General features: G+C 51.8%; 1 protein-coding gene across 1 annotated transcript in view; it reads left to right on the forward strand.

The window, feature by feature from the left end:
- The first annotated feature begins 21,453 nt into the window (after window positions 1-21,453).
- NPDC1 (neural proliferation, differentiation and control 1) overlaps window positions 21,454-24,608 on the forward strand; it is a 106,629-nt gene continuing 103,474 nt past the window's right edge. Inside the window, exon 1 of the mRNA XM_075015588.1 lies at window positions 21,454-21,660. Coding sequence (XP_074871689.1) covers window positions 21,558-21,660 — 103 coding nt within the window. The 5' untranslated portion in view covers window positions 21,454-21,557. The remainder of the gene's footprint in view (window positions 21,661-24,608) is intronic.

Here is a 24,608-nt window from a genome sequence, read left to right on the forward strand (position 1 = left end):
AACTCTGCCTATTTGTCACATCCTGGTGGAGTACTGGAGTTGACGGAAGAGTGCTTGGAGATCGATTTATTGCGGGTGCAATAAATTGACTGCTGCAGTGATCCATCCACGTTGTAGTGAAGACAGGCCCTTTGGCTCTGTGCATGCAAATGGGGAAGTATTGCCTCTCTGAGGTGCCGTGGCCTGGTGTGTACTTTTCCCAAGTTATTGGGTGGGGACTTGAACCTGTTTTGTGTTTTAATTGTTGTTGTATTGTATCATTGACATGCTTTATGAAATCCTTGGGAAAGAAAAAGGTATAGGATGTTTGTTATGTACCAGTGCCATCTATTGCCTATCAGTGGAAGCTGCAGAGAACCTAAACTGATATCTGGGGACCCAGGTGGTTAGTACATATCCAATCAGAATCAGAGGGTGGTCATAGAATCACAAAGCTGGAAGGGACCTCAAGAGGTCATCGAGTCCAGCCTCCTGCCCAAAGCAGGATCAACCCCAACTAAGTCATCCTAGCCATGAATATGTCAAGCCGGGACTTAAAAACTTTTAGGGATGGAGATTACACCACCTCCCTAGGCCTTCCAAGGAGCCCTGCAACTAGGTCGTATAAACTGAGGTCACCATGTGAAGAAGGGAATTGACTAAATATGGCACAAGAAGCTGCAGACTGTGATCAATGTCTGAACCAGCTATGTGGAAAGTCCCCTATCCCGGAGTTCAGATAGTGAGATTTCATTCCCAAGGTTGTATTTTGCAATATATTCTTTAACACAAATAACTGTATAAAACAAAACAGCAGGAATGTAGCACTTTAAACACCAACAAAATGATTTATTCAGTGATGAGCTTTCCTGGGACATTTCCACTTCATCAGATCAATAGCATTTCCAATACAGACTGGCATCTATGGCTACGTCTACACGTGCAGCCAACATCGAAATAGCTTATTTCGATGTTGCGACATCGAAATAGTCTATTTCGATGAATAACGTCTACACGTCCTCCAGGGCCGGCAACGTCGATGTTCAACTTCGACGTTGCTCAGCCCAACATCGAAATAGGCGCAGCGAGGGAACGTCTACACGTCAAAGTAGCACACATCGAAATAGGGATGCCAGGCACAGCTGCAGACAGGGTCACAGGGCGGACTCAACAGCCAGCCGCTCCCTTAAAGGGCCCCTCCCAGACACAGTTGCACTAAACAACACAAGATACACAGCGCTGACAACTGGTTGCAGACCCTGTGCCTGCAGCATAGATCCCCAGCTGCCGCAGAAGCAGCCAGAAGCCCTGGGCTAAGGGCTGCTGCCCACGGTGACCATAGAGCCCCGCAGGGGCTGGAGAGAGAGCATCTCTCAACCCCCCAGCTGATGGACGCCATGGAGGACCCAGCAATTTTGACGTTGCGGGACGCGGATCGTCTACACGGTCCCTACTTCGATGTTGAACGTCGAAGTAGGGCGCTATTCCTATCTCCTCATGAGGTTAGCGACTTCGACGTCTCGCCGCCTAACGTCGAAGTTGGTGCCGCTACTTCGAAGTAGCGTGCACGTGTAGACGCAGCTTATAAGTACAGAGGTCCAAAAAAACTGCAATAAAAACTGACAAGTACATAGGACTGAAAGAGGGGGATGAGGAGTGGGGGATGTTGCCTGAGATAATTATGAGTATCAAAGGAATGGAAGCAGTCCTTGTAAGGCATGAGGTAATTGTTGTCTCTGTTCACGTCAAATTTGAATACGAACTCCAATTCACAGCTTTCTCTGTGTGATCTGTTTTTAAAGTCTCTTTGTTCTAAGACACAGATTCTCAGGTCTTTAATAGAATGACACACTCCATTGAAGTGTTCATTGACTGGCTTATGTGTATTGAGATTCCAGATGTCTGCTCCGTGTCCATTCATTCTTTGGCGAAGAGTTTGCCCAGTCTGTCCAATGCACATTGTAGGAGGGCATTGTTGGCACACAATGGCCTATGTAATATCAGTCAAAGTACATGAGAATGTGCCTTTGATCTTGTAACTAACATGGTTAGGTCCAGTGATGGTGTCCCCAGAATAAATATGTGGATAAAGTTGACAGTGGGGTTTGTTGAAAGGAAAAGTTCCAGGATTAGTATTACTGTGGTGAAGCCTGTGATTGCTAGTGAGAATTTTTTTTAAGTTGGGAGATTGTCTATAGGAGAGGACAGGCTTGTCACCTAGGGCCTTCCGGAGTGTAGCATCATGATCTAGAATAGGTTGTAGGTTTTTAATGATGGGTTGCAGGGGTTTGAGCTGGGGGCTATAGATGATAAGTGGTGTTCTGTTATTGATCTTCTTGGGCCTATCTTAAAGTAGCTGGTTTGTGGGTATTTGTCTGGCCCTGTCAAACTGTTTTTTTACTTCTCCTGGGGGTAATTAAGTTTTATAAATGTTTGGTAGAGGTCTTGCAGTTTTTAGTCTTGGTTAGTAGGATCAGAGCAGATGCGATTGTATCTAAGGGCTTGACTACAATGATGAATAATGTGGTGTGTGTTGGAGGCATGTAGGTAAAAGTAGCAGTCAGTGGGTTTCCGGTAGAGTGGTGTCAATGTGGCCATTAGTGATTTGTACTGTGATGTCCAGGAAATGTATTCCTTGTGTGGAATAATCAAGGCTGAGATCGATGGTAGCGCGCAGGTTGTTAAAATCTCTGTGGAATTCGTCCAGAGTCTCTTTACTGTGGGTCAAAATAATAAAGATGTCATCTATGTAGTGTAGGTAAAGGTGGGGAGTTACAGGACGAGAGCTAAGGAATCATTGTTCTAAGTTGGCCATAAAAATCTTAGCATACTATGGGGCCATGGGAGTGCTGATCGCAGTGCCACTAATCTGGAAATATAACTTGTCCCCAAATTGGAAATAGCTGTGAGTGAGAACAAAGTTACATAGGTCAGCCACCAGATTTGCAGTGGTAACATCAGAGTTGGTATTCCTGATAGCTTGCAGTCCATCTTCATGTAGAATATTGGTGTAGACACCCTGTACATCCATGGTGGCAAGGATGGAGTTGTCAGGAAGGTTTCCAATGTTTTGTAATTTCCTCAGGAAGTCAGTGGTATCTCAGAGATAGGTAGGAGTGCTGGTGACATAGGGTTTGAGGAGGAATCTCTGTTACAAATAACTGTAGTTTGCTGGGAGACCTCAAATAACCATATTTTACATTTTACCTGCTTTATAAGTCCAAGCCAATTGGCCTGAGAGATTGAAAAGAACCGTTTTAAGTAGTTGCTTCTGATATAGTATTCTAAACATGTCCCATTTGGATAGGGCCATCCCTAGGGGGGCATGGGGCCCAGCACAACCCCTCAGGCCTTGCCCCTCTCTCTGCTCTGTCCCTGCCCTGTCTCCATTCCACCCCTTTTCACAAGACCTGCCCCAGCTGCACTATGCCTCTTCTTGCCGCTGCTCTATCATCTCACCATATCCTTTGCATCCCTTCCCTGAAGCCCCCTCCAGTGAATGCAAACTGGAGTATTACCAGGGGGCCTGGCTTGGAGCAGCAGCGGGAGGCACTCTGTATGGGAGTGGGAGCTGCAGGAAGCTGAGTGACCCAGCAGCCTGCTCTGCTTGGCCTCCCATCTTCCAACCAGGTCGCTCCTCTTCATTCCCAGTCCTGCCTGTCCCCCCATACTCACCCTCCTCTCCCACTCTGCATGTCCCCTGGCCCACCTTCTGCCCCCAGGTGATTTAAAACAGCCTGAAGGCCCCCACCATCAACACCAGCTGTGCAGTGGGGCTACAGAAGCCTCTGGGAAGCCAATGGAAAGATGCAGGGGGGTGGTGCCTGGAGGCAGCAGTGCGCCTGCACCCCGCAATACCCTCTGCCTAGGAGGCACTGTCAAGAGGGGGGATACCCCAGGTAAGCACCCCACACCACACCCTCACACCCTCTCCTGCACTCCTCCCAGAGCCTGCATCCCCCTTTTAAGCCCCCAAACTGCAGCTGGTTTAGGAGGTTTAGGCTGAGTGTTATTATGTTTGAAAAGTTATGGAAGAACTACCATCTGAACTACCAACAAGGATTAGATGTAAAAATAACACAAAACCAGGCATGTAAATCTGCCTGCTTCCCCTTCAACCACTGTCCCCATCCTACTACGAAACAAACAGAACTTCCACCCCACCTAGAGCAGGAGGCCAATGGCTTTCAGAGAGAGAAACAGTTTAAGGACTGCCTAGGTTATGTAATAGATGCCCCCCGACCAGAGCAGCCATGACTGTGTAAACTGGACTGTAGATGTTATGAAGAATGAAATCAAATATATTTGATTTCTATCTGTGCATGGACAGTGTTTTAAATATCATCACATTGCATTGCAGTGCCTCTGCAATTCCATAAGTGGGTCACAGTGGCTTTCTTCTATGAACTCTGGCTCTGCCTTATAATCTCCCATATATTAAACATATCCAGATTACGTAGTTACTAATTATCTTCCAATCACTATTAAGTACTGTGAATATTCAGTATGTAACTTATACAGTGTGCATGCATGAACTTGCTGCTGTCCTTGCTATTTTCATGTTGTTGTTTCTCTTTTCCAAGTGCTTTATTACCATTATACTCTAGTTATGGATATTTAGCCAGGTCACTTTGACCCATTTCTCTGCATACATGTTTTTAAGTGCTTTCCAGTCTTCTACTTCATTTTTCCTAATTGCTTTTTGACAGCACATTCTGTAGATATGTTAAAACAAAAAGACAGCCCAGTAGCACTTTAAGTTATTAGGTTGTGAGCTTTCATGGGACAGAAAGAAGTGGGTCTGTCCTACGAAAGCTCACCACCTAACAAATAATTTTGTTAGCCTTTAAAGTGCTATTGGATTGCCTTTTTGTTTTGATAGAATATAGACTAACACAGCTATCTTTCTGTTACTATGTAGGTATGTTGTTCTTCATTTTGAGCACATCCTTTGTCCTACAGCAGTTTTACACAAGTTTACTCAATCACAGGATGACTTCAGGCAACATTTCACATTTAGCTCAGGGTCTCTGGGCCAAAGCCACTCCTACTGTCCAAACGTATGCGTTAGACATGGCTATTTAATCAATTCTCAATTAAGCTTGTGGATGTAATTAGGATGTGTATATAATGGGTGGTGCATGGCAATGAGCTTGGTGTGTGTAAGTGTGATGGGAGTGTATGCATCTGATAGACGCCCACACCTGAGTTGTGTGCATGTTCTGGGTGCAATTGCATAGCCATCACACATTTGTGCACCCATCACATTCATGGACACCCATCACACAATCATGCCTCTGCCACATGTGTGTATAACCACTATACACTCGCACCCATCACATGCACACCCAGCTATCACAGTGCACATCCATCACATGTAGAGACCCCACAGCATGTGCATAGCCATGACTTGGGCACCCATCACAGGTTCACACATCCATCACCCAGATGTGCATTCTTGTCTCACACATAGAATCACATTAGTGCACACTGATCACATGCAGGCATCCTTTCAGGCTCATGCACCCCTCAAGCACAAGCATGCATCACATTCACAACCTCTCACACATGCCCATTACCAGCACATGCATCCACAGGTGTGAACTCATCAAACGTACATAACCATCACATGTTCATCCATCACAAACGCCTATAAACTTCACATATGCACACATCCATTATGACTGCACATGGCTCACACATCCGTAGCCATCATAGCTGCACACACCCAAGTGTGAACACACGTCTCATGATACACGTCACACACACACACACACATCACGTATGGACCCATCACAATTACGTGCCTCCATCATTTACACTTGCCCAGCATGCGTTATCCCAACCCAGCCCCAGGGCACACAGGTGTTGCAGCTCTCCCAGCCAGCCTGCCCCAGGGTGGGAGCTCCCAACCTGCCTGCCTCCTGACACACTTAGCCCCCTTCAGAGCACTCAGGGTCAACTTCACTTGACCCTAGTTACTTTCTTCCTTTCAGGGAATAGAGATGTTCCTGGGATAATAATGCTTGGCCAGGAGGTGGCACAGTTATGCTATGGAAAGGCAGCAGTGATTCACTACTGCCGCTGAATCATGACACTGGGCTCTTGAGGGCTAACAGGAAATCCCAGCAAACTTGAGAGTCTTTAATCAACAGTCCGTAAACTTCACCTCCCATGAGAATGAGATTAGAAGCAGAGCCCATCCAAAGGGAGCTAGTTCCATGGAGATTGTCCAGCCTGCGTCTCCATTGCATGGCTTATATAAGTTCAGTGTTTCTACCTAGGCCTGGGTCCTGATGCTCAGAGCCCAATGCCCATTGTTTTTTCTTGATTTCAATGGGAATTGGGCTCCTAAATACCTCTGAGGATCTGGGCTTTGGGCTCTTTTGTCCCTTTGGTTGGTGGTTTTTGATTTGCAAACACAGCCCTCTCTTTCCAAGCAAATCCTGTGTATACCTGTAGAACTGAATGACTCCATCTTCCTTGCTTGTCAAAGCTCATGATTAAATGGATAAGAGCAGTGGCACATCCCCTTGAACCAAAGCTATGGGATTCTGTAATGTCTTTTGTACATGCCCTGTTTCAACACAGCTCTTAACTCTGCAATGTAAGATCCTAAGCCAGTGGCATGGGCTACAGATGAAAACAACGCGACAGGTTACTTCTCTGCTGGATACTAGAGGTGCCACAGGCCACAGGCAGCCTAGCTTGTGAGATATTCTTTTATACTTTCACCACTAGGCAGAGATAACCAAGCTTGGAAGGGTTCCAGTGTTCTGTTCTGAAATGAAGTGGCACCAAAAATCGAGGCGCTTTCACCAGCTCCGAAAATTTAGAAGAAACCCACTGAGGAGGACATATGCGATCAAAAGCAGACTGGAGAGAAGGAAAAAAAGAAGGAGGAAAATGTAAAGACAGTATGGCTGCAAAAAGAAGAGCCACATTAATGGAATCATATAGAATGCGATTCTCCACTACTTTGTTACATACAGTTTCACCGCATGTAACTTCATAAACTTCACTGACATTAACTGGTATAACAGAATAGAGAGATGAGGCCAGAAAGTTTGTACTAGTGTCAATGGATTTAAGTTTTTAATATCAACTTTTGACAGTTTTTTTTTATTAAACCTGTGGGTTATGTTTACATTTGCAAACATGCGTACACAAGATCATGAAACAAAAGGGAATAATGTCAGCATCTGATCACATTGAAATTAGAGGTTGAATAGTAACCGAGAGGGAGCCATGCTAGTCTATATACTATCAAAACAAAAAAGCAGTCAAGCAGCACTTTAAAGACTAACAAAATAATTTATTAGGTGAGCTTTCGTGGGACAGACCGGCTGCTGAACTCTCTTTCATATTCAAATTCGACACATTAACACGTGGTTTGAACCGGGATGCAAATTTTCTGGGACATTATAGGGGCTCTTTGGCATACTTGGCTTAATCTAATTCTTGACGCCCCCCCCCTCCCCCCGCCCCTCTACTCTCTGATTTGCTCACCTTGATAATTTTTTTCTGATTTGTCAACTTTGATTACTGTTTTTAGTTCTCTTAAATATTAAGTCTGTTCTGGTATGGTTATGGTCTGAAGAAGTGGGTCTGTCCCATGAAAGCTCACCCAATAAATTATTTTGTTAGTCTTTAAAGTGCTACTTGACTGCTTTTTTGTTTTGAAATTAGAGGGTTTCTGATGGATTTACACTAGTATCAATGGGATCAGGATCTGTCCCAATGGCTCTTAAACTCTTACAATGAGGCCTTTGAAATGAGCTGCCAGATCTACACCATTTTCTCTATTCTTGCTTTAAACCACTGATGCTCTACCGGCTGCCATCAGCTAATGATTCTGCCAAAGATGCTACATTTCACAACAGCTTTACGCTGGAATTTCCAATCCCACCCTACTCTTCTTTTTGCCTTCGGCTATGTGTGCACTGGGGCATTATAGCGGCAGAGCTATGGTGATGCATCAGCAATAGGTAGACGCTTCCTGCACTACATGGCCTCCCAGGGTGGCAGTGGCTAGATTCAAGGGGGTGTTCACTCATCACCCTATCTGTGTCCACACCGGAGGATGGGTTGGCACAGCTACAGTGCTCAGGGGTTGTGAATTTTCACAACCCTGAGTGCCATAGTTATGTCAACCTAACTTTAAAGCGGAGACCAGAGCTCAGTCTTCTCAGTCCCAGTAGGCATGGAATAAAATGGCTCACACTCTGCTCCAAAATTAAGTCAGTGCATTTTCCCAGAGCAGTTAGAGGTACTAATGTTGATGGGGCAAAAGGCAAAAGAAGTGGGGACATCCTGGGCCGAGCTGGGGTTTGAGCTGCAAACTTTGGCCAGAGAACATGTTGCCAAATGCCAGTTGCAAAGGAATCTCAGGAAAGCATCTTTTCATTGTTTTCCAGTGGGGAAAGAGGAGTCAGTGGTTAGGTCAGAGGCGCTCTCTCCCCAGTACGTACTGCCAGAAACAGGATGAGCAGGGGTATGCAAGCTATATGCTCTTCCCTGCATAACTAGCAGGGTGCCCTCTCGCTAACCATCCAGCCACTGCAGCTCCTATCTCCCACCCCATCCCCCTCTTTGCCAAGGCTGGAGTGGAGAGTGCAAGCTGCAGTGGGGAGATTTAGAGACAGTCTGTCTAGGTTTATGTTGTGGTTTTACTTTATGGGCTCAGTGGAAGGGAGGGGGGAAGGAAGGAATCAAGGAAGGAACGTGGGGAGCGAGGAAGTTGGTCCGGGAGTGGAAGCAAATTCCCTGAAGTTTCCAGTGAAGTGAAGCATGGGATGGGATACATGCTTAATCGCTAGACTCTGGGCTAGTGGCTGTACTGAGTGTACTCTCCAGGAGGCATGGCCTAGGAGGAGGCAGAAGTGGCTTCCTACCACCTTCCTGACCCCCAGGTTCTGAAACAGCCCATAGCATGAGGTGGAGCAGCCCCCGGAGGCTGCCTTGTGCTTCCTGCAGCCTTACCTGGGCTGTTTTTTAACTTGGTAGCCCTGTAGTGCTAAGTGAATTAAAGTGCTACAGGCAAATCTCCATTCCTCATTGTGGGCCACTCAGAGGTGGAACGCTCTCCAGATCCTTTGCAGGTCATTTACAGCCCCAGCAATAGCATCTCTAATTATCCAGACCAGGGACTTGACCTAGAAGGGAGATGAATGTCTGTATGAGCAACAGCAATGAAGGGTCCTGTGGCACCTTATAGACTAACAGAAAAGTTTTGAGCATGAGCTTTCGTGAGCACAGACTCACTTCATCAGATGCTGGTCTTGGAAATGTGCAGGGCCAGGTATAAATAAGCCAGAGCAAGAGTGGGGATAACAAGGTTAGCTCAGTCAGCAAGGGTGAGGCTTACTACCAGCAGTTGATCTGGAGGTATGAACACCAAGGGAGGGACTAATGTAGTTAGAGATGTGTCTATAATAAACATTGCAACACAATGGGAGTCTTTTCCCCATATTTATTTAAGGTCCTTATGGTCTCTTGTTCTCAGCCTTCAAGCCTGGTGCAGTTTGCCCAACCCATACCAAGACAAAGCTCCTTGTATACTGTGCAGTGGTTGTTCCAGCTCTGCTGCACACGTGTGAAACATGGACAGCATACAAGCATTATCTGAAGGCAGTTAAACAATATCATCAATGCTACCTCAGGAGAATCTTAAATATCTCTTGGGAGGACAGGTGCATGAACACTGGAGTCCTGGAAGAGTCGAATATGACCAGCACTGAAGCCATTATCATTCGTCAACAGCTTTGTTGGACTGGTCACTTGGTTCAGATGTCTCATGAGCACCTCCCAAAACAGATTCTGTTTTCTGAGTTGGAGGAAGGACAGAGGAGCATTGGGGGCCAGCGAAAGTGATACAAAAATGTGCTGAAGGCACATATGAAAAAGTGCAGTATTGTCGTCGACACTTGGGAGAACCTTGCCCGAGACCGTCCCCAGTGGAGAGTGGTAAGCAGTGAGGGGGTGGTGCAGTTTGAGAGGTCCCGCCACAATGCAGATGAGGAGAGGTGGAAGAGAGGAAAAGAACATCAAAAACTACCCCGGCCCCCCTCCAAGAGCTGCCAACAGCTGCCCCTTCTGTGGTAAGATCTGTGGCTCCAGAATCAGACTGATCAGCCATCAATGGACTCACAGATAGGAGGGTGACATGAAGATGTCCTACTCATTATCGAGTGACTGCCAAGATGACTTATTGCCCCTATTTCTGGTACCTGATTCTGTAACTGGAGTTGGTTTTTTCATCCATTTCACCTCCCTTATGGAGATGGTTTTATGCAAAACAGTAGCAGTGATACAGTAACTAATGTAACTGCTCTATAAAGCCCCTGTTCAGCATCATCAGAGGGCTGCCAGGGAGACAGCACTTAGTCCCAGAGCATGTAAATGATTAAAATAGGCGTAGTTTGGTGACAGCAAAACCCTAATTTATCTGGTGTCTGTTGAGAAGATTCCCCAGTACTGCTTTGTGGATTGGCTTGACAAGTTAAGGCTTAGAAAAAACACATAAATTGAATGTGGTTCCCCAGAATGAGCATTGCTAAGGAAAAACCTCTCTCCTTCTTTACTAAGGGCCATGGACACTGATATTTGGAGGTAGGTGTTTTTTCCATTTTTAGACACCCGATGTCAGCCTGGTCTGGTGTCAAGTGTTTCTAGGTGAGCAGTGGAGCTTGTGAGAAGCAGAGCAAGACAGTGTGTAGAGCACTGGGCTGGGAGACAAGGTATTGTAGGAACTGCTGTCCTAGACCCAAACAGTCCCGTATCCTGTCTCTGATACTGGCCAGTAATGGATGGGTACAAGAAATTCTGAGCTGGACAGTGACAGATACAAGAATGGCGGCTCACACCTTTCAGACATGTGGCTTGTTTTGTGTCATTACTAATGCATTCCTGGCCAGTTCCATCATCAGTATAAAATATCTCTGCCTTTGCTGCAGCTGACTAGGCTCTCAATTTAATCTTATTGCAGTGAGTACCATAAGCTCAGTGTACATTTTTGTGCACCTCTTAACTGTTTGAAATTCGCAGCCTGGGTTCAATACCCAGTTTTGATACTGACTCCACCGGCAACTCATGGTGTCCCTTGGTGCCCCATTTTCCCTACCTGTAAAATGGGAATAATTATATCTACCTTTGTAATGTGCTTTGAGATCTAGATAAGAAAAATGCAGGATAAGAGCCAAGTATTATAATGCGCAGATAAGCACAGCAGGCTGTCACTACATGGTCAGGCAGCCTTTGCTCCATAGTGATCACTCACTCCTCGCCCCACATCTTCCCTTGTCCCTACACCCCAGCTGCTGCTGGAGTGAGTCCTTTCCTGGCTGGTGAAAGAGAGCCCTGAGCGCACACATTCTGGGCAAGGAAAAATGTGAGAAGCCCAGCTCCTGCAGAAGGGGAACGTACACCCAAGGCCTCTGCCAGGGGCTCTGAATCTCAGAAAGGGCAACAGTTCTGCTCGTTATCTACACAGGGGTAAATCAGGAATAATGTTGCTCATGATAATAAAGGGCAATGAAGTTCTAAGATTCCTTCCTAAAATGGCCAGGGAGTCTGCTGCTAAGCCTCTGCCCACATACAAACACGCTACCTCCCTCCATTATTCTCCAGTCCTGCCCACTGAAGAACTGGCAATATTACCCAATGCACCAGCATCACTAGGAATCTGAATGTGCCTTCAAAGACTGGCAGCTCCATGGGGCAGGGGCTTTCTTTTTGTTTTGTGTTTGCACAGCTCCTTGCACAATGGGGGCCAGGCTCACAGCCGCTGCCCCTCAGGTGCTACTGCATTAATACAATGAAATAATCACCATCATCATAATGTTAGCAGCTGAGTGAATCCTTGTTATGAGTTAGCAGTTAAAACCTTGTTGTGTTTGATAGACGTGAATTCACTGTACATTTAACATAGCTGTAAGCAAAGTCCTGCCCAAAGATGTGCGTGAACTCATCCTGGTGCTTTGGGCTGAGTAGTGTGTGTGTGAGCACATGTGGTGAGCAACAGAACATGCAGTAACTGGAAACGGCCAAGGATGCAGAGAGAGGCAAGGGTGAAAAGCAAGAAAGCAAAGCAGTCACTTGTAAGCACGGCCTGCTGCTGAGAAAAGTCAGCTGGAACTCTTAGGTCAGTTGGCTTTGGGGTTAACAGCCAAGAAAGTGATGCTTTTGTTCTTGGTTCCTCCTATTTTCTGAGGAGTAGGATTTGCTACATGGCTGTAAAATAAACACCAAGAAAAGACCAGACTCTCACTTTCTGCTTCGAGATGAACCATCCACAAGATCCTGAAATTTGAACAGTCATAGGGCTAGAAGGGACCTCAGGAGGTCATCTAGTCCAGCCCCCTGCTTCAAGCAGGATCAACCCCAACTAAGACATCCCAGCCAGCGCTTTGTCAAGCCTGGACTTAGAAACTTCTAGGGATGGAGAATCCACCACCTCTCTAGGCAATGCATTCCAGTGCTTCACCATCCGCCTGGTGAAACAGTTTTTCCTAATATCCAACCTACACCTCCCCTTCTGTAACTTCAGACCATTGCTCCTTGTTCTGCCATCTGTCACCACTGAGAACAGCCTTGCTCCATCCCCTTTAAAGCCCCCTTCAGGAAGTTGAAAGCTGCTATCAGATCACCTCTTACTCTCCTCTTCTGCAAACTAAATAAGCCCAAATCCCTCAGCCTACCCTCATAAGTCATGTTCTCTAGCCCCTTAAACATTTTTGTTGCCCTCTGCTGAACCTGCTCCAGCACATCCACATCCTTTTTATTCCAGGGGACCCAAAACTGGACACAGTGTTCCAGATGTGGCCTCACCAGTGCTGAAGAGAGGGGAACAACCACTCTTCTAGATCTGCTCGCAGTGCTCCTCCTAATACACCCTAATATTCTGTTGGCCTTCTTGGCTACAAGGGTATACTGTTTACTCATATCCAGCCTTTCATCCACCATAACCCCAGGTCCATTTCTGCTGTACTGCTGCTTAGCCAGTCAGTCCCCAGCCTATAACAATGCTTGGGATTCTTCCATCCCAGGTGCAGGACTCTACACTTCTCCTTGTTGAACTGCATCAGATTTCTTTTGGCCCAGTCCTCCAATTTATCCATGTCACTCTGGATCCTATCTCTACCTTTCAACATCTCTACCTCTCCCCCTAGCTTAGTGTCATCTGCAAACTTGCTGAGGGTGCAATCCAGTCCCTCATCCAGATCATTAATAAAGATGGTGAACAACACCAGCCCCACAACCAAGCCTTGGGGCACCCCACTTGAAACCAACTGACATCCAGATATTGAGCCATTGACTGCTACCTGTTGGGCCTGACCATCAAGCCAGCTTTCTATCCGTCTTATAGCCCATGGATCCAATCCATACTTCCTCAACTTACGGGCAAGAATGTTGTGGGAGACTGTATCAAATGCTTTGCTGAAGTCAAGGTATATCACATCCACTGACTTCCCCACGTCCACAGAGCCAGTTACCTTGTCATAGAAGCTAATCAGATTGGTCAGGCATGACTTGCCCTTGGTGAAGCCATGTTGACTACTCTTGATTGCTTTCCCCTCTTCCAAGTGCTCCTAAATGGATTCCTTGAGGATCCCCTCCATTATTTTCCCAGGGATTGAGGTATGGCTGACTGGTCTGTTGTTCCCTGGATTGTCCTTCTTTCCTTTTTAAAAGATGGGCACTACATTTGCCTTTTTCCTGTCATCCAGAATCTTTCATGATCTCCAACAGTTTTCAAAGATAATGGCCAAAAGCTCAGCAATGACATCTGCCAATTCCCTCAGTGCCCTTGGCTTCATTAAATCCAGACCCATGCATTTGTGTACATCTAGTTTCTCTAAGTAGCTCTTAACGACTTCCTTCCCCACTGATGGCTGGCCTCCACCTTCCCACACAGCACTGGCTAGCACCGTAGTGTGGGAGCTGTCATTTTCCATGAAGACTGAGGCAAAAAAGCATTGAGTACTTCAGCTTTTCTTACATCATCTATCACTAGGTTACCTCTCTCATCCAGTCATGGCCCTATACCTTCCCTGATAACCCTCTTATTGTTAACATGCCTGGAGAAACCCTTCTTGTTACCCTTCACATTCCTTGCCAGCTGCAGTTCCAATTGTGCTTTCGCGTTCCTGATTACTGCCCAGCATTCTCCAGCCATATATTTATACTCTTCCTTAGTCAACTGTCCAAGTTTCTATTTCTTATATGCATCCTTTTTGAGATTAAGCTGACCAAGGATTTCCCTTGTAAGCCAAGCTGGTTTTCTAACATATTTACATTTCCTATTCTGCAGTGGGATGGTTTGTTCTTGTACCTTCAGTAAGACTTCTTTAAAATACTGTCAGTTCTCTTGAATTCTTTTCCCCTTCATCTTCATTTCACAAGGGATCCTGCTCATCAGTTCTCTCAAGGAGCTGAAGTCTGCTCTTTTGAAATCAAGGGTCTGCAATTTACTGCTCGCCTTTCTTCCTTTTGTCAGGATCCTGAAATCTACCATCTCATGGTTGCTGCAGCCCAGGTTGCCACCTACTTCTATTTCTCCTACTAATTCTTCCCTGTTTGTGAGCAGCAGGTCAAGTTGCACACGGCCCCTGGTCGGTTCCTTCAGCACTTATACAAAAAAGTTATCTCCAACATTCTCCAAAAACTTTCTGGATTGTCTGTGTGCTGCTATATTGGTCTCCCAACAAATGTCCGGATGATTAAAGTCTCCCATGAGAACCAGGGCCTATTATTTGGAAGCTTCTCTTAGCTGTCTGAAGAAATCCTCATCTTCCTCATCTCCCTGATCTGGCTGTCTATAGCACACACCATCTACAACATCACCACTTTTGTTTCTGCCTCTAAGCGTAACCCAAAGACACTCAACTGGCTTTTCTCTCTCCTTATACTGGAGCTCTGAGCAATCCTACTGCTCCCTCACACAGAGCACAACTCCTCCTCCTTTAATCCCGTCTGTCCTTCCTAAACAGTTTGTACCCTTCCATGACTGTGCTCCAGTTACGCGAATTGTTCCACCAAGTCTCCGTTATTCCACCCACCTCATACTTCTTTGACTGTGCCAGGGCCTCTAATTCTTCCTGTTTGTTTTCCAGGCTTCTCGCATTTGTGCAGGATCACTTGGATGGAATGGGGCAGTTTAACTTCTAGTGCCAGTTACCATCTAATGCTGCTGCGCCTGTCACCTGCCCAGTTCGCCCACCCCTCCCCACTGGGCTGGCAGTGGATGGGAGCAGGTTTCCAGCACTTTATGGCAAAGGTGAAAGTAAGCTGTTGGCCCTGGTGCAGTGCACTGGCAAGCAACTGCCCAGTGGGGGTTGGGCTTTGGAGGCTGCTGGCACCTAGGCTGTGTGGTCACTGTGCACACAAGCTCCAGCCCCAGTGCCTGGGCAGTGCAGTCTCTGCCACCCTGGGAATCAGGTGGCTGGGCACTGCAGTCCCCCGTGGTCAGGTGGCTAGGCAGTATGGTTGTTTCTGCCCCCAGGATCCAACAGCACGCCCAACCCCACGCTCTCCCCAACATACCCCTGTCTGAAGCTCCCACCACCACTCTTTGTTTGGAGCCCTCATACTTTCCAACCCCTTGTCCTGACTCCTGCACCCTCATGCACCCCACAGCCCCTGAGCCTGAGCTCCCTGGCACTCCATCCCCCACTTACGTTGCTCACAGGTACTGCCGTATTGAAACTCCCCTCCACACACATACTCTGACCCCCACCCCGGGGAGATTGTGAAAGGCCAGTACCTGTAAGAAATGTAAGTTACTTTCACTCCTGCTCTCTGGGCCCACAGGAGCAAAGTGGGGGATCAAGTAGCCGGCACAACAGAGCCCTTTCCACCATCAGCTGGAGAAGGTGGTGACCTAAGGAAGCAAAGACCTGGAGGTAGGGGGGCTGATCCTTGGGCAGTAGTGAATGGGGGCAAATCCCCATAGCCCCAGGGCAGCAAAGTGGGGAGATCCCAGGGTATCGGTGAGTTGGAGCTGGGTCCCTGGTATCCCAGAGAGCAGGGTGGAGGGGGGATCACAGAGCAGTAAGGAGCAGGGAGCTGATGCCTAGTGCCAGGGGGTGAGGCAGGGCAGTGAGGAGCTGGGGGCCGATGCCCAGTACCAGGGAGGGGTGGAATCACAAAGCAGTGAGATATTGGGGGGCCGATGCCCAATGTTGTGGGTTTCCACAGCAGTGAGATCATAGAATCCTAGGGCTGGAAGGGACCTCAGGAGGTCATCAAGTTCAGCCCACTGCCTGAAGCAGGATCAACCCCAACTAAATCATCCCAGCCATGACTATGTCAAGTCAGGACTTAAAAACCTCTAGGGATGGAGATTCCTCCTCTTCGATAGGTAATGCATTCCAGTGCTTTACCACCCTCCTGGTGGAATAGTTTTTACTAATATCCAACCTACACCTCCCCCCTGTAACTTCAGACCTTTGTTTCTTGTTCTCCCATCTGTCACTACTGAAAACAGCCTCTCTCCATCTTGTTCAGAACCCCGCTTCAGGAAGTTGAAGGCTGCTATCAAACCGCCCCTCACTCTTGTCACCTTCTGCACTTGTCCTTGTTGAACCTCATCAGATTTCTTTTGGCCCAATCTTCCAATTTATCTAGGTCATCCTGGACCCTATCTTTATCCTCTGATGTATCTACCTGTCCCCCTAGTTTAGTATCACTTACAAATTGGCTGAGGATACAGTCCCTCCCCTCATCCAGGTCATTAATAGTAATGTTGAACAATATTGGCCCCAGAACCAATCCTTGGGATACTCCACTTGAAATGGACCACCAACCAGACATGGAGTCATTGATCACTGCGTGTTGGGCCCTACCATCTAGCCAGCTTTCTATCCACCTTATAGTCCATGTATCCAAACCATGCTTCCTTAACTTATGGGCAAGAATGTTGTGGAAGATTGTATCAAAACCTTTGCTGAAGTCAAGATATATCACATCTACTGACTACCCCATGTCCACAGAGCCAGTTACCTCCTCATACAAGTTAATCAGATTGGTCAGGCATGACTGCCCTTGGTGAATCCATGTTGACTACGCTTGATAACTTTCCCCTCTTCCAAGTGCTGCTAAAAGGATTCCTTCAGGATCCGCCCCACCATGATTTTTCTGAGGACTGAGGTAAAGCTGACCATTCTGTAGTTCCCTCTTTTAAAGATGAGCACTACATTTGTCTTTTTCCAATCATCCAGGACCTCTCCCGAGCTCCTCAGGGTTTCAAAGATAATAGCCAAAGGCTCTGCAATGATATCTGCCACTTCCCACAGTATTGTTGGATGCATTAAATTGGGGCCCAGGCATTTGTGTGCATCTAGCTTTTCTAAGTAGCTCTTAACCTGTTCTCGCCCCATCAAGTTTGCCCATCTCCTTCCCATACTGTATTGCTTAGTGCTGTAGTCTGGGGGCTGACCTTGTCCATGAAGATTGAGGCAAAAAAGCTTTGAGTACTTCAGCCTTTCCCACATGATCTGTCACCAGGTTAACTGTCTCATCCAATAATGGCCCCACACCCTCCCTGACCACTCTCTTATTGTTAACATGCCTGTAGAAACCCTTTTTGTTGCCCTGCATATTTCTTGATAGCTGCAGTTCCAACTGTGCTTTCCTTATTATTCCCCGGCGTTCTCCAGCCATATATTTGTACTCCATAGTCATCTGTCCACATTTCCACTTCTTACACACACCCCTTTTGAGTTTAAGCTCACCAGGGTTTCCCTGGAAAGCAAGCTGGTTGCCCGCCATATTTGCTTTTCTTACTGTGCAGCGGGATGGTTTGTTGCCGTGCCTTCAGTAAGACTTCTTTAAAATACTGCCAGTTTCCCTGAACTCCTTTCCCCTTCATATCTTGTTCCCAAGGGATCCTGACCACCAGTTCTCTCAGGGAGTTGAAGTCTGCTCTTCTGAAATCACGTGCCTGTATTTTACTGCTTCCTTTGGTTAGAATCCTTAAATCTACTGTCTAGAGATCGCTGCAACCCAGGTTGCCACCCACTTCTGTTTCACCCACTAATGCTAAAATTCAATACATTGACTCTTGGCCTTAATAGAGATAGCAACTACCTCGCAGATTACAAAACCAGTCTCCCTACCTTTCGTATTTGTACTGATCTCAGGCAGGACACAGCATTTTGCACCCCTCTCCTTCAGTTCTATGTATCTGAGTTGTCAGTTTTCATTTCAATGTTTTTGGCCCTCTCTATTATAAACTCGCCTGTTCTGTACTGGAGATGTTCTGTCTCCAGGTTAAAAGAAGTGGAACTGCCCCACAAAAACTCATCATGTAATAAATTATTTTGTAAGTCTTTAAAGTGCTACCTGACTGCTGGTTTGTTTTATTAGTTCTTCCATGTGTGTGAGCAGCAGGTCAAGTTGTGCACGATCCCTGGTTGGTTCCTTCAGCATTTGTATGAGGAAGTTATCCCCAACATTCTCCAAAAACCTCCTGGATTGTCTGTGTGCTATGGGGGGAACCAATGCCCAGTGCCCCGGGGGGGGGGGGCGTGTCGCAGGGCAGTGAGATGTGGGGAGCCGATGCTCAGTGCCAAAGAGGTCACAGGGCAGGGACATGTTGGGGGGGCCGATGCTCAGTGACGGGGGAGGCAGGGCAGGGCAGGGGGGTGGGGGGGGTCAGTGCCCAGTGCCGGGGGGGGCAGGACAGTGAGATGTGGGGGGGTCAATGCCCAGTGCCGGAGGGGGCAGGGCAGTGAGGTGTGGGGGGGTTGATGCCCAGTGTCTGAGGGGGCACAGCAGTGAGGGGTGGGGGTCCAATGCCCAGTGCCTGGGGGGCAGGGCAGTGAGATGCAGGGGGGGTGATGCCCAGTGCTGGGGGGCAGGGCAGTGAGGTGGGGGGCGATGCCTGGTGCGGGGGGGCAGGGCGGTGAGATACGGGGGGGCAGGGCGGTGAGGTGGGGGGGTGATGCCCGGTGCGGGGGGGCAGGGCGGTGAGATATGGGGGGCGATGCCCGGTGCGGGGGGGCAGGGCGGTGAGATGGGGGGCGATGCCCGGTGCGGGGGGGCAGGGCGGTGAGATATGGGGGGCGATGCCCGGTGCGGGGGGGCAGGGCAGTGAGGTGGGGGGGCGATGCACGGTGCGGGGGAGCAGGGTGGTGAGATATGGGGGGGCAGGGCGGTGAGGTGGGGGGCGATGCCTGGTGCGGGGGGGCAGGGCAGTGAGATGTGGGGGGGCGATGCCCGGTGCGGTGGGGGCAGGGCGGTGAGATATGGGGGGGCAGGGCGGTGAGGTGGGGGGCGATGCCCGGTGCGGGGGAGCAGGGCGGTGAGATATGGGGGGGCAGGGCGGTGAGGTGGGGGGCGATGCCCGGTGCGGGGGGGCAGGGCGGTGAGATGTGGGGGGGCAGGGCGGTGAGGTGGGGGGGCGATGCCCGGTGCGGGGAGCAGGGCGGTGAGATATGGGGGGGCAGGGCGGTGAGGTGGGGGGCGATGCCCGGTGCGGGGAGCAGGGCGGTGAGATATGGGGGGGCAGGGCGGTGAGGTGGGGGGCGATGCCCGGGTGCGGGGGGGCAGGGCGGTGAGGTGGGGGGCGGTGCCCGGTGCGGGGGGGCAGGGCAGTGAGGTGGGGGGGCGATGCCCGGTGCGGGGGGGGCAGGGCGGTGAGATATGGGGGGGCAGGGCGGTGAGGTGGGGGGCGATGCCCGGTGCGGGGGGGGCAGGGCGGTGAGATATGGGGGGGCGATGCCCGGTGCGGGGGGGCAGGGCGGTGAGGTGGGGGGCGATGCCCGGTGCGGGGGGGCAGGGCAGTGAGATGTGGGGGGGCGATGCCCGGTGCGGGGGGGGCAGGGCGGTGAGGTGGGGGGCGATGCCCGGTGCGGGGGGGCAGGGCGGTGAGATATGGGGGGGCAGGGCGGTGAGGTGGGGGGCGATGCCCGGTGCGGGGAGCAGGGCGGTGAGATATGGGGGGGCAGGGCGGTGAGATATGGGGGGGCAGGGCGGTGAGGTGGGGGGCGATGCCCGGGTGCGGGGGGGCAGGGCGGTGAGATATGGGGGGGCAGGGCGGTGAGGTGGGGGGCGATGCCCGGTGCGGGGAGCAGGGCGGTGAGATATGGGGGGGCAGGGCGGTGAGGTGGGGGGCGATGCCCGGGTGCGGGGGGGCAGGGCGGTGAGGTGGGGGGCGGTGCCCGGTGCGGGGGGGCAGGGCAGTGAGGTGGGGGGGCGATGCCCGGTGCGGGGGGGGCAGGGCGGTGAGATATGGGGGGGCAGGGCGGTGAGGTGGGGGGCGATGCCCGGTGCGGGGGGGGCAGGGCGGTGAGATATGGGGGGGCGATGCCCGGTGCGGGGGGGCAGGGCGGTGAGGTGGGGGGCGATGCCCGGTGCGGGGGGGCAGGGCAGTGAGATGTGGGGGGCGATGCCCGGTGCGGGGGGGGCAGGGCGGTGAGATATGGGGGGGCAGGGCGGTGAGGTGGGGGGCGATGCCCGGTGCGGGGGGGCAGGGCGGTGAGATATGGGGGGGCAGGGCGGTGAGGTGGGGGGCGATGCCCGGTGCGGGGGGGGCAGGGCGGTGAGATATGGGGGGGCAGGGCGGTGAGGTGGGGGGCGATGCCCGGTGCGGGGGGGCAGGGCAGTGAGGTGGGGGGGCGATGCCCGGTGCGGGGGGGCAGGGCAGTGAGATGTGGGGGGGCGATGCCCGGTGCGGGGGGGCAGGGCGGTGAGATATGGGGGGGCAGGGCGGTGAGGTGGGGGGCGATGCCCGGTGCGGGGGGGCAGGGCAGTGAGGTGGGGGGGCGATGCCCGGTGCGGGGGGGGCAGGGCGGTGAGATATGGGGGGGCAGGGCGGTGAGGTGGGGGGCGATGCCCGGTGCGGGGGGGGCAGGGCGGTGAGATATGGGGGGGCGATGCCCGGTGCGGGGGGGCAGGGCGGTGAGGTGGGGGGCGATGCCCGGTGCGGGGGGGCAGGGCAGTGAGATGTGGGGGGCGATGCCCGGTGCGGGGGGGGCAGGGCGGTGAGATATGGGGGGGCAGGGCGGTGAGGTGGGGGGCGATGCCCGGTGCGGGGGGGCAGGGCGGTGAGATATGGGGGGGCAGGGCGGTGAGGTGGGGGGCGATGCCCGGTGCGGGGGGGGCAGGGCGGTGAGATATGGGGGGGCAGGGCGGTGAGGTGGGGGGCGATGCCCGGTGCGGGGGGGCAGGGCAGTGAGGTGGGGGGGCGATGCCCGGTGCGGGGGGGCAGGGCAGTGAGATGTGGGGGGGCGATGCCCGGTGCGGGGGGGCAGGGCGGTGAGATATGGGGGGGCAGGGCGGTGAGGTGGGGGGCGATGCCCGGTGCGGGGGGGCAGGGCAGTGAGATGTGGGGGGGCGATGCCCGGTGCGGGGGGGCAGGGCAGGAAGGAGCAGGTGCCCAGCGCAGCAGCAAGTCCCGCCCCGGGGCCGCCCCGTCCGGCACCTGCTCCGTCCCTCCCCGCAGCGCGCCCCGCCCCCGCCCCCGCCCCCGCCCCCGCCAGCCGACGCGGCCCGGGCTCCCGCAGCGCCGCGGACTCGGACTCGGACTCGGCGCTGCCGCCGGCCCCGCTGCCATGAGCGCGCGGCGCCGCTGAAGGATGGTGGCGGCCCGGAGAGCGCCTGGCCCCCGCCTCGGAGCCCTCCTGCTGCCCGGGATGGTGCTGGCAGCCTGCCTGCTGCGGCGCGGCGCCGGCACGCCAGGTGCGGGGGGCGGCCCCGGGTGCCGCAGGAATGGGGGCGGCGGGGCTCCGGCAGCCCCGCTGTTGTGCTGCCCGCCTGGGGGCGCCGCGGCTGGCCCGGGCTCGGGCCCGGCCCTGCGGCGGGGGGAAGCTGCTCCCCGAGCCCCGCTCTCCGCGGCCGCCCCTGGGTGGCTGGGGCGGGTGGGGACCCGAAGCCCCGCTGCTCCCGGCTGGCTTGGGGTGCTGGGAGCGGCTCAGCGCTCCCCTGCTGCCGCCCGGCCTTCACCGCTGCGGGGCGGAAAGTGCCCCCTGCAGCGGGGTGCGACCCTCTGCCCCGAGCAGGGTGGGGAAGGGGGGAGTCCGGGCTGGGCAGAGCCGTGGCTGGGAGGGTGGAGTTGGGATTGGTCCCGCTGTGAGCTGCCGACCCGCCATTCTGGGCCCCTTTGGCTGGAGGAGAAGGGCTGAGAAAGGGGCTGGCGAGCGGGGCTTGGGTTTGGCTCCCTCCTCCACCAGGAATGGTCTAACCCGAAACAACCCCCTGACTCTCCCGCTTCCCAGCCTTGTGCTGCCCCCCCCACCCCACCCCACCCCACCCCAGCCAGGGCGGGAGGGGTTAGTGCACAGAGAGCGCCCCAGCTGTGGCAGTGAACCCAGCAGCACCAGTCCCTGAGGGTGGGAGGTGTAGAGAGGGACCCAGGTAATCTCATGCCCGGCTCGTGTTGCCAACAAGGTAAAACTTCTGATCTAGCCTGTGGTCTGAAGGAGCTAATATTGCCAGCCTCTGGCTCCGTGGTGGTCAGGACAGCCAGCGTGGGGAGCAGGTTCTGGCGTGCTGCAGGGAGGTGTTCTCCTACACCCTCCCTCGCTCAAGCAGCCCTGATGGCAGTACTCGTTGGCTCAGAGTACCGCTTAAAAGAGAGTTTACTGTACCTGTGTTTCATGAGCTTCTAGGGTGGGATTTTTGTATGCGCCTTAGGAGCGTGAACTGCAGTGAAAGGCAACGTACTTCTAAGCCATAGAGGTGTCTGTCCTCTCCACTGCTTCATCTGGAGCTGATTCAGACACCTGTGAGTTGAATAATACGTGACTCTGAGTTGTGGACTAAGGTACTGTCCAGCATGGACAAGGCTGGCAGAATCTGACCTTTTAGGGGTGTCTCTCTGTGTCCTCTGGTGCTGAGCCTCCCAGCGTGGGTCTTTGTGAGCTCAGGTGGCTAGCACTAGTGTTCTGAAACCAGCTGAGTGGCCAGCACTTTGGAGCTGCACCTTGGGATGGACCGTGAGCTCTCGCAGCCTAGGAAGGAGCACTTCATAGCTCCAGCTGTGCAGTTGTTTGCAGAGCACTCACATCAGCCTGGGCTGGGAGGGTTGCTGGTGGGGCTGTGTAGATGTACCCTCAGGCTTTGTCTGCACTACCCAGCTTGTAGTGTTGGGGCTAAAAGTTGGGCAGTTTAGCTGCAGTTTGTTGGTTCTTTTGCTGACAAACTACTTCCACCCTGGACAAGCAGCACTTGTGCTGGCAGTAGAGCGCTCCAGCCAACCGCGTGCTGTTTTGCCAGCAGCAAAACGTTTGTTGGGGCAGGGGAGCTGTGTGTTTAGCATCTCTGAAGGGCACAAGTTTTGCTGTTCAATGGCCTGTGTAGACATCCCTGGCTTAGTGTGCCTACCCTGCAGTTAGATACCTGTGGCTGGTCTGAGTCAGCTGACTTGGCAGTCAGTTCTATTTGCTGTAAATCTTTACACTTTGGTGGTTCCGTTTGCTGAAGTACGTAAGACTCTTGTATCCATGTATCTATTTTGGACTAGTGGGAGAGTTCACCCTGTGCTGGGTCAGGTCTTTGCTGCTGTCTCTGAGCTGGGAGGAGCCCAACAATGTGTCTTGTAATGCAGCTTTGTTTGAAAGGCAGAGCAGTTTTAAAGGTGACCTAACAGCCTAGCTGAACTGTGCCAGCTCAGGCCCAAAAATTGCTCATTCCACCCACCCTGTGTTGTGAGGACTGATCACAAACAAAATATTTACTCAAAATTATTCACTGCAATTACTCACCTTGAGCAAGCGGGACTGTCAGCTAAAATGATTAAAAGAGAGTACCAAGTGGCCCATTGTAGTACCCTCTGCTGTCTTCTTCCGGCAGTGACAAGTGTGATGACGAAGGAGCTTGTTTTATAGGATTTGAAGTTTGCATGTGCACTGAGATCATTTGAAGAAGCTCAGAGGCTGACTTCTAGGTAGTGTCATGGTGCATAGGAATAGAATAAAAATAAGTAGGTATGGAGCCTTGGCTGTGAATTTTGGGTGAATCAAATTACAGGCATCAGTCCTCGGAGAACTACTGCTGTTCCAAGAGTTAATGTCTTTTGTCTGTGGAAGAGGGGATTCCTGTGGCTTCTCTACAGTCACCTGCCAAACCTGTAACTGATGTTTGTAATTGCTGGCTAATATCTATGATGGAAGGTCAACAAAAAGGCAGTGCCCTTGGTTTAACTTTTTGGCAGTGTAATCAGAGGACAACAGCCAGGGTAATTGCCTGGGTCGTCCTGCAGAAGCAGTGTGCATGTGGGGCACATGCTTCTCCCTCCAGTTTGCTTGTACTGGGTGCGTACACATGGGTTGAGCATGCTCAGTAACACTGCTGAAGCCAGGTGCCCTTACTCTGCCTTCCCACCCACCACTGTTAGGAGGGATGGGTTGTCTCCTGCTCCACGCCCCAGGAGGCTCTCCAAGCTGACTTACGGGCAGTGGGGCTTGGGCTTTGCCTTCACCAGGATGGCGGTCTGCTCCTTCATTACTGCCCTGCTTGAGTGGTGGGTATAAGAGGTAAGGAGAGGCAACGCCTCCCTTGGGTCTTAGTGGGCAACCTTCCCTCTCATCCTATCCCAATTCTGACCTTTTCTGCTGGCTCCCACTGCAGGCTCTTGCAGCTTGAAGAAAAGGAAAAGCCTTCCAGCCCTGCATTAGCATAACACTGAA

Source organism: Carettochelys insculpta, chromosome 21, assembly GCF_033958435.1.
Source record: "Carettochelys insculpta isolate YL-2023 chromosome 21, ASM3395843v1, whole genome shotgun sequence".
In the NCBI taxonomy this organism is placed as follows: domain Eukaryota; kingdom Metazoa; phylum Chordata; order Testudines; family Carettochelyidae; genus Carettochelys; species Carettochelys insculpta.